At 36.7% G+C, this 18,006-nt stretch overlaps 1 protein-coding gene across 6 annotated transcripts in view; it reads right to left on the minus strand.

Moving 5' to 3' along the window:
• The window catches only part of LOC145293678 (CD9 antigen-like), a 68,852-nt gene that overhangs the window by 11,887 nt on the left and 38,959 nt on the right, over positions 1 to 18,006 (minus strand). For all 6 annotated transcript variants that reach the window (XM_080140067.1, XM_080140063.1, XM_080140064.1 and 3 more), the window contains one exon: positions 12,226 to 12,276. In XM_080140067.1, the coding sequence (XP_079996193.1) occupies positions 12,226 to 12,276 (51 nt within the window). The remainder of the gene's footprint in view (positions 1 to 12,225; positions 12,277 to 18,006) is intronic.

Consider the following 18,006-nt stretch of genomic DNA (forward strand, 5'->3'; position numbering starts at 1 on the left):
AAAAAGTACCGTTTATATGCTGCCCATTTCTCCACTTATGCAAATTGACTATCAACCAGAGCCATCTAGTTTTCCATTTCTCCAAACAGCCAATTTGCAAAGGGGGACAACTCAAACCACACGCCCCCTTGATCTACACAATTATCACATGTCAACCCATCACGTAGTCGCTCGACCAACATGGCGGCCGTCTCTCTCGCTGCGATCTCCGCGGAGCCTCTTTGTGAACGTTGCTACTTGGCTCGACGTCGCTGTCTTCCTCTGATGACACTACTACCGGCCGCACATCAAGGATGTGTCGAGGGATGCAGTCGATAGATACATTGTTCGGGGACTGGACACTTGTCACAATGCCCCTCCATCAGCGTGTGGTACAGCGAGCATCAGGCGGTTTGATCCACACTTCCTCTCCCACTCGCGCAGTCGCTCGCTTCTCGCCTTCCTCCGCGGGTACCTGTGCAGTTCGGGGATGCCGCCACTCGTACTTGAAGACTGCCCTCTGCGGCACTGACTCCACTTTAAGCCCTGACTTTGGAGCCATATTATACCAGAAGACAGCTTCTGGCGGCGAAATCTGGCCCCTTTCAGCTATAGCCTTAATGGTCCTGTGATGCTGCTCCACAATTCTGTTTCCGCCTGGTCTATATGTAGCCCTGAAATAGTGCCGCACTTCCCACTTATCCAACATATTCTTCATGGCAGCTGAGCGAAAGGCAGTTCCATTGTCCATTAGCACTTCTGTCACAGGATCCCTCTCCAAAAACACCTCTTCCAAGACCTTTGCAAGTTCACCTGCATTTTTCGCCTTGATCTCCCTCCAAATGGCTACTCTTCCTGGTCCACAGTCGACCATTGTCAGATACGGCCTCTGTCGATCGTGCGTTATGTCTATCGCCAACCTGTTCCAGTTCTCTGCCACCTGAACCTCACCAGCTTCGTGTCTACTCGGCGCAGGGTCGATTGATTGACACCGGCTGCATCTCTCAACCACTGTCCTAACGGCCTCCTTTGTGATTCTGGGGTCCACCTTCCTGGCCAAGAACAAGGTTCTATCCACTCCAAAATGGTGCATGTCATGCAAATCCTTCAGAGTGTCTTCATTCAAACAACATATTGCAACAGCCGCCTCATTCGGCACCTTTAGCCAGGTCTTCCGCACCCTCGTCATCACATCTGCTCTGTTCTTCGCTGAAGGAACGATAGTGACCCTAAGTTGAAGATCAACTTCCCTAATCAGCTCCCTTAACATCATCAATCGACAGGCTCTCCAGTCCACACCATACGGCTTAGTTTGCCATATGCCACAAACGGTCCTTCGGTAAATGCTTCCTTCAACTTTTCCTCAATGGTTTCAGCAGACAGTCGATCCTCCTCCCGCATCTCCAGATATAGGGCCAGAGCATCACCATCAAGATACAGCAGTATCAAGCTGGCTACATCCGCGATGTCCCGCAACTTAGCGACAAGTTTAACCTTGGTCAGCCAGGTTATAACATCTCCCTCGCCAGAGAACGTCTTAAGCATTTCACTGCTAATCCTCTTTGCTTCCATAGTTCCCGCCGGAATAGCTTGTAGTGAAGTAGAAAAAAAAAGAAATTTTAAAAAAATATATAATACACAGCTGTTCCTTCCAAAAGGTTGAGCTCTTCAACGTCCAAAAATAATTCACCGTCACAAAAAGAATTCACCGTCACTTCTTCCAACCGTCGTTTCACTCTCTGCGCTCTTCATCTCTGCTTATAAAAAAGTACCGTTTATATGCTGCCCATTTCTCCACTTATGCAAATTGACTATCAACCAGAGCCATCTAGTTTTCCATTTCTCCAAACAGCCAATTTGCAAAGGGGGACAACTCAAATCACAATAAATTCTAGACACATATTCAAGGGCATGTTTTTAAGTTGTAACTGTTCCATTAGTTTATATCTATGTGCCGAATTATGCATACCTCCAATTAATCTTAGTTGGATTAACTCTTCTTCTGTTGTCTGTTCTTCTGTTCCTAGTTTTTCGAATTCACAGTATTTACTCGCACTTCTTAACTGGTGTAAATATTTTACTATCGGTTCATCCACTTCCTGCTTCATTGCCATAAACTTGGTCCTTTCTGCAATCACCAGTCTTTTCTTCGGCGTCATGTTTCCTTGATAGCCTGAACTATTTATTCGAAAGTCATTTCTTCGAGTTCTCGAGAGCAAACCATTGCAGCAACCTTCATAATTGCTTCACAACCAGCGTTAGCCATGAACAAGTCGGTGATTTCATTTCCCCTCCTAAGGATCAGAGAGTATCCTATCAGTGACGCGATTGATACGTCGTGTATAACACTAAGTAAGCGTTCAACAACCAACTTGTTCTTGTTGGTGTCAGTTTATAAATATGAGCTATCTGCTCATATGCAAATTATACTTAATTTGCATATCACTATATATATATATATATATATATATATATATATATATATATATAATATTTTATTACACCACAAGAATTAATGATTTCAAAAGGATATGCAGACAACACCCAATGGGTAAGAGAAAAGTCGAACGAAAGAAAGATCAGCCAAAAAAATTATGTCTTTCCCTGATGTCTTATATATATATATATATATATATATATATATATATATATATATAATATAAAGCTGAGTGTGTGTGTGTGTGTTTTTGCTTTTTTTTACACAGTGGTCACCACTTATCAAGACCCGGAAGCCACTCAGGGATAAGGGTTATTGCAAGTACATTACATTAGTGTGGAGATTTGATGAAGTGTTTACTTAAGGGGGCGGTTCACTAGGAATTTGTTAACGTTGGACTTGAACACATCCAAGTTGTAGTCAGGTGGGAAGCAGGCAGATGGAACAGAGTTCCGTGTACGTGTGTGTGTCTGTGTCTGGTCACAAATAGGCTCCTATATGGTTGACTGTTATAAAAAACTGATCACATATAATGATAGAAGATGCATCGAAACACAAGAATGGGTATGTTTGATCTGGCATAATGATGATTCATTAAAATTGTGAGGTCTGCGTTCGCGCCTGGTCCACAAAGTATGGAAATAAAAAATTTAAAAATTAAAAAAAAACGTTTACAAGTGTTTTTTATATAGATGTACATAAGAATACTTTGATAAGTATGTTTTAACTTAAATAGGGATGATATAAAAAAATTGTGGGGTCTGCGTTCGCACCTGGCCTCCATAAAATGGAAATAGGCACAAATTTTAATAAAGACTTTTCATATCCATCTGCGTAAGTATACTTTGATTATTATGCTTTAATTTGAAGAAATATGGTATAATAAAATTATGGGGTGTTCGTTTGCACATGACCTCAGTAGAATGGAAATATGTCGCAAAGTTTAACAAGGTTTTTTAATATAGATCCACAGAATATTGTGATAAGTGTTTCAGTGTGAACAGGTATGGTATAATAAATTATGGGGTTTATCTATTTTATTTTTACTTTCATCATATTTTGCTTTGGTTTTGATACCCCCACGTTCAAAGCTATCTCTTTACAACCCTTCCTCTTCATAACCTATCATACTTTCATAAATCAGAGTCCATTTTCTGTAGGCTGTTTTTGAACCCAGTCAACAACGGATACTTTTGCTAGTATATATATATATATATATATATATATATATATATATATATATATATATATATATATAAAATAAAAATTACAATTAAATTTACCAAAATGATCCAAGATGGTAAAACTAACGTACGTATGTGGATTCCAACATGCTTGATGAATCTTGTAGAGGTAGAGACCTCCATATCGCAAATCATGAAGGACCACAATCAATGAATGTAAGATAGTGATCACTGGCATAATGAGTGATGTCCACACCCAATATGTTTCAATTGTCTCCACATCAAGTCTGCCTTTGTACAAGTATACAGGCACAGAATCGTCTGAAAGGGTCATAGTGATTTGTGTATGTGCACCTGAAGATAGGTCTTCTTTAGGACCAGTATGACAACGTTAGAGCTTCATGCTGCCATTCCCACAACTTCTGTGTACATACATCTTCATTTGCTGTAAATGCGTCAACAAGGTCATTAAGCTCTCTGTAGTCCATCACAGATCTCATCTTGTTTGTATTTGTCTGTATTACCAACATTAATGGAATTAAGGCTTTAACTGGACCCAGCTCTTCTTGTGGATATAGCACTAACAATCAATTTTTTAGCCATAAATCTAGCTTTTTACTCTCTTGATACTCTGATATTTTATTCTTCAGTTGCCCCGATGTTTGTCCACTCATCCATTTCCATACGGCAGTCCATTCTTTCTTTTGTTGGTCAAATACAGCACTGAATTCTGGCTCATTGATGTTAATCGCATCACACCTAACTACATTTTCCATGAGGAAGTTAACCTCACCAGATTCAGTCAAAAGCACTCCCCCAACTTCTTGAGGGCATCAAATCCAAGTAAAAGGTCAAACCAAACAGTTTTCCTTCGACAGCTAAGACCTCCAATCATAAAGGGCACAAGCGGTCCACTAGTAAGCTCGACTTAGCCAGTCCCACAGCATCTCATAACCTTTCCATCTGTGGTCATCTCCTTCACAGCTTGGCATCTCCATGGACAACATACTGCCTTGTTCATCAGGGTTTTCAAACAATCAATACAACTAAGGTCATGCCTTTTTCTCTGTCAACAAGTATGTGGATGACTGGATTCACCTCTTTTTTCACTTGAATAGGCGCTGGCGTCTTTTCCTGAGTCGTTTCCCTGGCATTTTGCAGCAAAGTGGCCGATCTCATTGCACTTAAAACATCATAATTTATGTCACGACCTTTGAATATCAGGGCATCCCGTTGTGCAGTCTTTCGTTATATGACCCTGGCTACTGCATCTATCACAGATGATCTCTGTTTGTGGGTGGAATTTTGACCTCACTTTGAAGTATCTGCATGGCCCAAGACACGGGAGCCATTCTCCAAACATTCTGGGTCCTTGCAAGTCAAACCAAACTCAGCCAGTTTGGACCTTACACGTGATGATGACACAATGTCTTCATTCACATATATGCCATAAAGGTACGCCTATGTCCCAACTGTTATTGTTTCTTCCTGTGACAACACAGCATTAATGATGGTCTTCATTATTTAGGGTGCCAAGTTCAGCCTGAAGCCTAGTCTGGTGAGACAGTACCTCCTGCCAGCAAACACCACCGTCTGAAATAGCCACATTGTTTCACTGATTCGGACTTGCAAGTATGCTTTTCTTAGATCCAGCAGAGGCACATTGGAACCCTGCTGGCGCCACTCTTGTAGCTTGCTGGCACAAACGTCAGCATCTGCCGTGAACACATCAACATGCGCGTTCAGTTCGCGATAGTCCATCACTGGCCTCACCTTTGCTTTGTTGTGCTGAGCGACTGCCATCAGCAGAATCAGGCCTCTGGGAGGTCCAAGTTTCTCATAGGGGTAGGGAACTAACCAGCCATCCTTGATCCTATCACGAAGTTCCTTTTCGTATGCAGGTTTCATTTGGTCGGGCACATGGTACTCTGTTACCTCATTTTGCAGTTTGGTTGGTTCTTGGTTTTCCGACCACTTCCAGGCTGTCCAAGCTTTCTGCTGCTGGTCAAATTCGACAATAATGTCTGGCTGGTCAATCTTCAAAGCAGCACACACTGGAACCTTCTCCTGAAACTGTACCGCCCCTGTCTGTGTTATGTAAGCACCACCTAGGGCTCTAATGGCATCATAGCCTAGAAGCAGGTCAAAGCTCAGCGGTTTCTCAAGTACTACCTGTGCTTTGACATAAGCCGAATTTCCAGTTCTAGTGCAAATGTTCACAACGCCCACCCTGCAACATGTCCGCATCGCTCCACTGAGGGTGGTTACTTTAGTAGTCTTCTTCTTCCAAGTGCGGCAGAGATCTGCGCTCATTATGGTGCGAGAGCATCCCGAGTCAAGGAGTGCTGAGCACAATGTCTCATTGATATAGACCTGAATGGTCGGAAGCGCCTCGTCTAATTTCTGTTTGGAGAAGAGGTTGACACTGGCACCTTGTCCCTGATCCCGTTTCCCGCACGATCCCAGGCCATATGACCAGTCTCATTACATTGGTAGCAGCAAACAGCTGTCAGTCACTGCCGGCAGTTCCTTACAATGTGGCCCTGTCCATTGTACCTATAACATACGACTTCACCAAGCAGGCCGGTCCCCTGGGATGGTCTATCATCACTTGGTGTTGGCTGTGCAGCAGTGACTACTGATTCTCTCATCTCATAAGTATTCTTCATCACGGTCCTAGCCCAGTCTATCAGGCCATTAAGGGACAATGAAGCTATGCTGTAGCTAACCTGTAGGAGTTGCTTTGCTCTGGTTGGGAGCCCTGCCAAAAATTTGCATGGCAAGGCCTGCTCATGCAGCCCACCAAACAACACCGTCAACTTTATCAGCTCAGTCAAATAAACGTTGACAGTTTCGTTGGGATGTAAGGTTCTTGCCTCAAATTGCTCCCAAGCAGTGGCGTGGTTGATAGTGAATGCCTTGTATAATGCTGCCTTGATCCTTTCATAATCCTGTTTTTCCTCAGGACTAAGCTGTTGATATACCGTGAAAGCCCCGCCAGACAAACGTAGAGGAACCATGTGTTCAATGCTCTTCACACTAAACAACAAGCAATGCAGTTCCACCTTCTCCACCCAGTCAACTACCAAGGTCGAACTGTCGAATTCTGGTATTAATTTAAGGTCGAACTTGCCCCCCCCCCCATTATGTCGAAATAGCTTGCAGTTAAATGGGCTGGTAAACAGCAAAACAAAATAAAATAAATACAAAAAGCAAAAGTTCAGCTAGAATTCGTCACTGTCAACTTTCTAAACTTCCAGCACGTGTTCTCCCAACCACTTCTGCCAACAGGTATTTTATTAGAAAACTAACTCCATTCCATTTGCATACATGTGCAGTGGAAGATGAGATCTCGTTAGATTCCACGAGACAATACCTTATAAATCCATGGCTGCCATCTTTAATCTCTCTCTCTCTCTCTCTCTCTCTCTCTCAGATCCCATCTGAAGGTAAGTTGTATAACCACACAATACACACACATGCGGGCGCTTTCTTCTTTGATTATTACGTTCAACTCTACATATATATATATATAGACATTAAAACGTTCCTTACATACATATGTACATGCATATTTACTAAACCGATTTTTTTTAATACCTTATTTATTTTGTTGAAATTATATGTGGAAAAACAGTTAAGGACATATAGATTAACTACCCAGGATCCGTATTCATATTTTGCTCTCTGATTATTATATTTCCTATAATATGGGCTAAATTGTAGAAACCTTTTCTTTGCGTGATGGTGCTAGTACCCGAAATAAGTGCTGATTCTAGAAGTCTTCGTTTAGCAACAACGAATTTGATGATTTTTGCATGATCAAAGTTAAACGAGCGATCATGTTCAGCACAGTGGAAGAAAAGTGCATTTAAGGGGTTGCCGTTTTTTATGTTTCTTCTATGTTCATTAAGTCTTATTTCTAACTTACATTGTGTTTCTCCTATATATGTCTGGTGGCAGTCAATACAAGGGATAGAGTATATACTGGCGTTGGATATGAGGGCCTTGGGGGAATTCTTAGTGGTTTTTAATATTTGTTTTATTTTTGAAGAAGTTGTTTGTATCGTATGTATACCAAGTCTGTTGAGAGTGTTGCAAATTTTTGTATCATTAGTATGTGTAGGTATGAGGAGATATCTGTTTAGGGAGGTATCTGTTGTTTCATATTTTTGTTTGTTTATATTAGAATATATTTTTGTGGCTTTTTTCTTCACATTAGGAATTAAATAAGTCGGATATTGTAATGTCTTTAAAGCGTTCGTGATATGTTGAATTTCATCATCAAGATATTGGGGACTACATATTCTAAAGGCACGTAAGAAAAAAAAACAATGATCATACCAGTTTTTATTCTATCATTGTGGTGCGAGTAGTAGTGAATATGTGGGCAGTGGCTTGTGCTACCTTATGTGCGAAATTACCGATCGATGCACGAGCCATTGCCCACATCCTAACTCCATTAATGGGCACCATTAGTACTTCATATATTACAAACTCTGGCGACTTCCTAAATAAAATAAAAAACATTGACATACGAAACAAAACCATGCACAGTTTAGACATAGTTTCCCTATATACCAATGTCCCAATTAAAATATTACCATCGATCTACCTTTTTCCCCCCGGACACATTGATACAAATAATTAAACTTATTACTGATATAACCTATTTCCAATTCAATAATTCCTATTACAGACAAAAATTCGAACTCCCTATGGGAAATCCCGTAAGTGGAGTACTATCTTGCCTATTTTTAGAATTCTTAGAAACCAGCTCCTTCAAATTTAGGTTACCTGAAAACTCCACATACTTTAGATACATCAACGATATCCTTATTTTTCTCCCCGTAAATGCACAAATAGAACAACTAAAAAATAAACTAAATTCAGTTGAACCCTCTATAAAATTTACACACGAATCCGAAGACAACTCCCTAGCTTTTCTAGATGTACTTTTTTTTTTTTAACACAGTGGTCATCACTTATCAAGGCCCGGAAGCCACTCAGGGATAAGGGTTATTGCAAGTACATTACGTTAGTGTGGAGATTTGATGAAGTGTTTACTTAAGGGGGCGGTTCATTAGGAATTTGTTAACGTTGGACTTGAACACATCCAAGTTGTAGGCAGGTGGGAAGCAGGCAGACGGAACAGAGTTCCACAGGCGTGCAGTTTAAAGACAGAAGCTTTGTTCATGGAATCTACATTTGGATTTAGGCACAGATAAAGAGTGGGGAAAGTTTTTGACAGTAGATTCAGTTAGATGGGTGTTTTTCATGAAAGATTGGCGAGGGGGGACCAGAGATTGGAGTTTAGACGAGCACCTGCCATGGAAATAACGATAAAACAAGGATAGGCTCGCAACGTCTCTTCTGTGGGAGAGAGGTTGCAGAGTAGAGAAAAGGGCATCCCCCACTAAGCCACGAAGTCTATTTTGTACTCTGTCAAGGCAGGATAGGCTGTTTTTAGCAGCTCCTGCCCAGATATGGCAGCAGTATTCCATCCTTGGACGTACTTGGCTTTTATATAGATAGAGAATTGCATCATCAGTAGTGAGATATCTTCTGGAGCGGTAGAAGGATCCCACCATCAGATCAGAAAACGATCGGATGTTCAAAGTACACAGAAAAACTACACATAAGACTGATTACATTCACTACTACTCGCACCACAATGATAGAATAAAAACTGGCATGATCATTGTTTTTTTCTTACGTGCCTTTAGAATATGTAGTCCCCAATATCTTGATGATGAAATTCTGGGTAGTTAATCTATATATCCTTAACTGTTTCTCCACATATAATTTCAACAAAATAAATAAGGTATTAAAAAAAATCGGTTCAGTAAATATGCATGTACATATGTATATATGGGCCACCCTAAAAATAACTAAATAAATATATAGATGTTATTTGTTTTCGCTTTACGTTTTGAATGAATTCAGTTATTTACAAAAGTGCATTTTTACCTAAATGTGAGTTGGGAATAATTTTCCTTTTAACCAATTTGGTACCCTCATATGGGGAGCGGCATATATATTGTTTTTAAAATATAATTATCCACTGACACATGTTTCGTCCTCTACGACTCATCAGAGTGGCTGAATCTAGCGAGATTCGAAATCGGACCCCGCGATAATGATCATTAATTATCATTCCAAAACCAGAAGATGTATTTAATTCACACTCTTAAGTTTTTATTAATTTTCTTTATGAAATGTATCTTACACGTGTTTTGTTGAATAGTGGAAGACCACTAAACAACTCTTCAGAGACAAATGTATGTTCCTCAAAAAACTGGTGTAAATTTTTTATATGGAATAAATCGTAAAAATATATGTAGAGAGAGAGAAAGAAAGATACATATACACACTTACACTTATTAATTTGATTAGAATTATAGCCTCAACCTTGTTTCAGAAAGAACGATGAGGAAATTTTTTACTTTATCTATATTTTGTCAGGGGAAAAAATGCCATGAATTAAGCCAAAGAAAACAATAAATAAATGAATCGCACATGTTGTCTTCGGTACATGTGATGATCAAAAAGGAAGCAAAGTGTATAAAAGAATTTGCTGCAAGTGTTGGTTGGGTCTTTCCTGAAGGTACCAGGTTACGTTTGTGAAGAAGAGTTGATGGTTTGGGAGAAAATGGATCCAATGCGTTTTAGAGGAATGGTTCTGTGAGCTGCAGGATCTCGATAAGGAAGAAAAATGTATTCCCACATCTTTAACTAGGTGAAAAAGAGATTTTTGACCCACCACAGATGTAGGAAAATTTCACACTTAGATGTGGTGAAACCTTTATAGTCTAATAGCTTCTTTCCTTCTACCAATTGCCATTGCAATTCCTTTTTTGACCTCATCTATACCAGAATTCTGAAATTTAAATATAATTTGAACTAACTTCTTACTACCACACTCCCCACTTGGGTTTCCTCTATCCTAAAATTATTGCCCTTCGCATAGTAGCCTCTGATATCTTAGTGACAATATACTTTGTTTGGGGTAGAAAAGAAAGAAATGCAATTGTTGTTAGAGACATAAAATAAAAAGTATGCAAATGCATAAAAATGTCAAGTTACTATTGTGGTGCCCACCTTACGGATAACAATGAACTCAAAGTTGATTTGGACAAAATCTGATCAGTTTAAATATTGTTTCATTAAATTCTTTTTTCTGAATTCCTCACCACACACATAATGAGAATATAAAATATTGCAACAGTGGCGCCACCTCACATTTAAATCAAATATCAACAAGAGAGATAACTCGAACCGAAATATGATGAGTCAAACACTACTCACTACCCCACCCACCTGTATTTTCTATTTTTCTAAATTGCTTTATAAATTCCGTGATTGTTGTGCATTTCGATTTATGTGTGCGGTTTTGACCTATTTTAAATTGTAAGTTTTTAAAAAAGAAACTGCACACAAATTGGTTTTTTCTTTTTTTCTATCTTATTTAAAAGATTGACTTCTATCACAATTATCAAAATGTTAATATTTATTCATATAAAATTTTATTTAAAATATTTAAAATATTTTCTAAGTAGAAAATTTTGTGAAATGATAGCCACCTCGTTTAACAAATATAAAAGATGAAACTCTTTAGCAAAGTTGGTTTGAACAAACTCTGATCATTAGATTGTGTGTGTGTTTTTTTTCTGAATTAACCAGCACACTGGTAACGAGAATATAAAAATTTTTCACCAGTGGTACCACCTGGCATTTTAATCAAATATAATCAAGGGAAATTACCGACACAAACACTTTCATCTATAAGACAAATACGAAAGTTTATCTTAAATTTGTTTTCATGCACCAAATATGAAGATAAAATGTACTTTTTAACGCAAGAACTTTTTTTTATTCACTTTTCACCCCAAACAAGGCACAGTGCCACTTTGAAGTAGGGGGCTACTATCTGGAACATAAGTTGCAGGGGCATTATGAAGGGAGATAAGTAGCAAGATGTTGGTTCACATTACACTTGCACTTCTGCATGTCAGTACAGTTGGGAAAGCAGAATTCCGGAAGGGAGTTTCAAAGTCTAGCAGTTCTGGGGAAGAAACTATTGGAGTAGAAGGCTTTCTTACACCTAGGGATCTCTGCTATGAAGGGGTGGGACTTAACTGCTTGTCAGGTTTGTCGGGGGTATTCACGTCGAGGGGGTACCAGTGCTTGTAGTTCGTTAGAGCATTCACCATTAAAGTACTTGTAGAACAGACAGAGGGATGCAACATTTCGTCGATGGGACAGAGGTTGAAACCTAGATGACAGTTCAGGATCTATCAGGTTGGCGACTCTCTTTTGAACCCTGTCCAGGAGTGAGAGAGAAGCAGCAGATGCATCAGCCCAAATGTGACAACAATACTCCATACATGGGCGAACGGTGGCCTTGAAAAAATATCTTAGAATAAATAGCAATATTTAGTACAAAGCAAACGAATTAAGTCGAAGAAAAAATTCCTAACAATAAATAAATCACACATCTTGAACTACAAGGAAGACAACTGTATCCTTACATCTTTAACAGGTAACTAAGATTAATAGGTGTTTACTGGAGTGTTAGTCAAGCTGAACTATAAGAGATTAAGCAAACATTGCATCAAAACTTACCAATTTTGGAGTTACGCAAAAATCGCCATCTTCCACACCACAACATCCCAGCTAGAAAAAAAAAATGAAAACTTTTAGATCAAGTCTCAAATTAGGTTTTAAAATTTTACATTTATTTTCTAAATGCGTATTTTATGATGGTTTCCAAAATTAAAAAAAAAAATGAACTATCATTATGTTTGGCTAAATGAAATGGATATTCAGAGATAATGAAAACAGGGTAAATTTGTAGATTTAAAGAAAAATGTGAGCACAATCAGTTTTGTATATAAATTTATTTATATTGTTAGGAGAAACATATACACCCCCACTCCTTATATCATAATGGATATATAGATATGAGCCAGACAGACCCCCCCCCTTCCAAGTTAAGCAGCAGACCTCCCCTTCCTAAGTTGAACAGCGAACAGTCGAACGACACAACCCCCCTCTCTCCCTCACTGATCAACTATAAGCAGCAGTAAAACACTCACGCAAACATAGGTAACCATGACAGCCGACATCAGGCGGTCGTGACATAAGCGCCGAGGAAAGCGCGTGAAGTTCAGTTTCGAGTTGACAGCCGTTGGGAAACGACGACAATATTTTCTGCTCCCCAAAAAGCAGAAATATGCACCCGCGTGGACGACGCATGGTGACCGGCAAATGATCAACTCAACTTGGCGGACGGCCATGAGACCAAAAAAGGGACATTTACTCCAACACGGAATTACCTTGGTCTATATAATTCAATGCGAGAACTTTTTCAGGACAAACCGCATATCGAAGATGACAAAGAAAGAAAAAGAAGTGATAAGGAAAAACTAAGGACATTATCACATCATCGAAATGCGCGCGTCAGGAGAGAAATTCCCATCAAAAAGCTAAGTATCGTTCGATATCCATTCTCTCATATTTCACCTCCCCCAGCCCACTCAGTGACAGTTGAGTTCTTTCCGTGAAATAAATTCGTCCCTCACCAAGCATAAAGGTGAAAGAATTGGAAAAGAAAAGAAGGATAAGGAAAGAAAGAATATTGTTACCTAACTTTAACTTTGATTGTTCTAATGTTTGTGTCAACTGTAACTTTACGCATTATCAAAAGAAAAGAGAAACCGTAACCCCATCCCCACCTGATATTGTCTGCGACCCGACTTTCATTTTGATTATCCTAATATTTTGTTTGGTCTGTGTCTTTATGTTTTGCCAAGTCTGTGACCCGACTTTCATTTTGAACATTCTAATATTTTGTTTTAACTGTGACTCTGTGTTTTATCAAAAAAGAAAAGAAAGAAAAGGAGAGAAAAGAAAGAGAGAAAAATAATATATCTCCACCAATGACCCCCCCCCCCATCCTGATCTGATGTTGTCTGTGACTGGACTCTCATTATGACTGTTTTATTATTTTTATTTCCTTCATTTGTTTTTTTGTTTAAATAATAAATTTATATATTTTAACGTTATTCATTTGGTGTCCGACCTTTTTCATTCTCTGCCATCTTTATTATTAAATGTGAATGTTATCGGGTAGTCCATGACGATTCCACTGAATCGAAACTTGGGAGATGCCATGCAGTTGTGATATTCTTACGACTGGCAAAATTCCACACTTTTACTTTTCTTACGACGTGTACTTGGGTATAGAATTCTTGCGAAATTCCTAACCCCTAGACTAGACCCGGGTCACGTCACAATATGTATACGAGAGATGTATGAAAAGTTTGATTGATTGGTTAGTTGTTTTTGTTTTATGGCATATCAACCCTTTGTCAGGTTATTTAATGCCGAATATAGTTATTTTGAAGAACAATTTTTTAATAGAATATATTGGTTTTGCTTTTTTCAAGTCGGTTTCTATTTAACCCATAGTTGGGACCCTTACAGGTACTACCACTCCGGGTCAGAGTAGACCTGGGAGCAATGGCAATTAAAGGGTGGCTCCACACACCTCAAGGCCTGCAAGCTGGGGCCTCACCATCAGATTTAGTTTAAGGTCATATCCAGGACCATGAAAAGTTTGAAGCATCATGTAGAAAGTGTTGATGTATGATGAAACCTATTGGGTTTTTTTTAAACCAACTATTTTGTATGTATTTCTGCCAAATTTTTAATATTCTAACATATCTTTTATATTTTTACAGATTTTTGAATAAGCAAGGGTGAAGGATTCAGTGAAAAATATAGAAAACATAAATTTGTGCTCTTATAAAGTATCAGCATTCAAAAAGCATGGCTGCCCAAGAAATTCATGATGACATGTTGAGATTATTTGCATATGTTGAGATGATCCAAAGTCAGTACGATCTCCAACAACAACAAACAAGATTAACCTTGTCCTTGCTCTGCAGATGATTATACAGGATCGTTGAGTATTATGTCGTCAGAGAGTAAAGAACCTTGGGTATCTATTGAGCGAACAGTAAAAATTTAGACCAAAAATAAGGATTCAAAAAGGTTTCTGCTGTGTAGAGTCCTTTCAGAAACACACCTGGTGCACTGTGTATTGAATTATTTGAAGGACATGAAGATGATTTTCTTGCTCGAGTAATCACTCTCAATGAAAACTGGGTTCATGACTACCAACCAGAAACTAGAGAGCAATCAAAGCAATGGAAACACACGTGATCTCTGACCTCAAAGAAAGCCAAGGTCATGGTTTCTGTTTTCTGAGATTTTCAGTGTTTTACTGCCTTTAGAAGGACCACTCAGTGACTAACAGTATTATTCTGGACATCTAAAGCGCATCTATAGGAAGAAATGGAAGAAAGTTAACACTAAAAATTCTCTTCTACCAAGCTCTTATTATAAACCTCTGTGGACCGTCCGACTACCTTTGCTTGCATCTTGTCTATCAAAAACAGTATTGTCATGGAAACCAGCTTGTATTGAATAAAATTCACACTCCTTTGCACAGTCCAACCATATTGAGTACAAATAAAGTTCAGTCTTTACTTAACTCGTAAACATAGTTTCAATCATAAAACTATGTTTTTTGATTTCGGTTTCGATTCTTTCTGACGGCACTTAAATCATATATATTTTTTTTACTTTTGAAATCATGACTAAATATTGCATACAATATAATATGAAGTAATTTTCTTTATAATGATAAATAAGAAATCTGCGTAAATTAAAATATCACACTTAATTGTATTTTACGACGTCGGGCGCCCCTATGTCCAAAACTAAATAATCTTAATATAAAAATATCATGAATGATACGGAATATTTAGTTATAACGATATACATTCATGAAACAAATTTAAATAAATAAACGTATTGGACATAATTTTAAGATATTAAATAAACATAGAAAGGTAAAAGGGGGGTATATTCGAGTTTAATAGATTAGATTAGTGAAAATATATTTATATGAAGTAAATTTGATAGACATATCAGGTAATCACTGAAGTGAATATAATACTTAAGGTTATAATAGAAATGTATAAAACTTGTATATAATATGAATTAGTTTATATTGAGATTGTTTTAAAATATTAAGGTTTGAATGAGTAATATAATCAAAAAATGATTTTTTAAAAATTAAATAAATTGATAAAATAAAGTAAAACTACTAAATTAGAAAATAATAACATTTAATTAGTACAGTTAAACTCATAAAATCTAAGGAATAAAATTAGGAAATGTAAGGGAGACAATTCAGTATACTTCTGAAAGTAAATAGCTTCCCTTTATCGGAGAAAATAAACAAATGTATTGGAAAAAATTAAGAAATCTCTCATATTAATGAAAATAAATGGTTAATTTGTCCTAATTTAATAGCAATAACAGAAATCTGTTAAACGTAGAAATATACTTAATAAAAATATTTATTCATGTAATATACAATGTTATACTTCAGCAAAGTTTAATCTAACTAAATAACTAAATTATCGTAGACAAATACAATAAATTTTAAAATTAGTTTCATATAAAATAAACCTAAATACATTATGGATTTGACCCTCATCAATATTATCTAAGAAAATAAATACGACCTAATTATAAATATTGAATTAATAATATATTAAATAAGATATTTTTTTATTTAATTATAACAATATAACCACAATTTATTAATACGTACATCATTGACTCTACATTAAAATTCTAAGATGACATAACTAAAAGAAAATACAATTGCAACTTCTCTTCCGATTTTCAGATTTTATAATCATGCCTATGTTCATTCATTTTCTTTTAAAGTTGATGAGTTCCTATTTTTCTGATGAGTTAAGGGCGGAATAAATTCAAAAATTGACATAATAATTGCATGAATGATTCTGCTCAACAAAACAGGTGCTGTCAAGAATTGAACATTTTAACATGCTGAAAAAAATAAACAGTAAAATGGACAATATTTTGAAATTTGGAATATAAACTTATATATATATATATATATATATATATATATATATATATATATATAAAGTTATAAAATGTATATGGCGATTAAGCTACACTGAATATTCCGCGTTTCATCCGCTCTAGGACTCTTCAGGCTTATGCGCGAATTCTGTGGTTGTTTGTCGTCTTTATATGCGCATCTTCTATTGAGATTTTAGTTAGCCAATCAGCTTTCTAGTATCCACCGCGCCCTTCCTATCAGCCAATGAGCATGCATTTATCGGACAAAGACCTATTTGACCTCTGGTTGACCTGTTCCTTTGTGTGTGCTCTATTTAGCCTGGATATTAGTTTCTTAATCTGTTTTAAATCTAGGTTAGTGTTTTTTTTTTAAATTAAGACTGTAAGTTGAAATTTACAATCCAAATTTATTGTTCGACTGAATACTCCAAAAAACAATTTACAAAGTCCTTATTTAGCGAAGTTTCAAAGAATGCTATTCTTGTTAGTATTCTCATCAGAGGACATAAAGAAATCAGCAAATTATATTTGTAACATTGCTAGAATTTGCTAGTAATGGCATTAAGTGAAACCGCAATTTATTGTAGTTTTAAATTGTCAAGAAAAGAGGTGAAAAAATGTTGTATATGTAAAAAGATATAAAAACAAACCACGCATAATATTTCAGCTTGCATGAAAATTCTTTCAAGTTTATCCAAAATGGAAAAATAGTTCTTTAGAGAGAATGGAGTCCAAAATTAAGTCCAGCGTGACGATGCATATAATCTGATTGGAAAACTTTCAAAACAGCTGAAATAATTATTCGGTTGAGATTAAATTATCTATATATAAATACTGTCATTTATATTAGTTTAAACTTTGACAGTGTGTATATCAGGTAAGCACTACATCCCTTTGATTTCATTTATATATATATATATATATATATATATATATATATATATAATTATTTTTTTTTACTATAATAATTATTAAATATTAATAATCATTAAATAAAGTATTGTAATCCCTATATACGAGATAGCCTATTTAATAATTCGGATATATATATATATATAGCCTATATAATAATTCGGATATATATATATAGATAGCCTATTTAATAATTCGGATATATATATATATATACGAATATTGGCTGAAGAGAGCTCGATAAGGATACCTTAAACGGGCCTTATTATCGGGCTTGAAACCGACGGTACCAATGACCTGTCTCAACTAACAACTTTCTGTACACAAAATATAAGTACGCTCTTAAAATTTGGATTTTCCTTTTAATTGAGCACTCTGCTGGAATTCTTTTTCCAAAAAAACTAATCATATATATATATATATATATATATATATATGAACAAATGATTAATAAAACATGTTAAAAGACATCTTGAAAAAGAGTTTTTTTATTATATATATATATATATATATATATATATA

The sequence above is a fragment of the Euprymna scolopes genome, chromosome 15, assembly GCF_053919585.1.
Source record: "Euprymna scolopes isolate OS-2025 chromosome 15, ASM5391958v1, whole genome shotgun sequence".
NCBI classification, from domain to species: Eukaryota; Metazoa; Mollusca; class Cephalopoda; order Sepiida; family Sepiolidae; genus Euprymna; species Euprymna scolopes.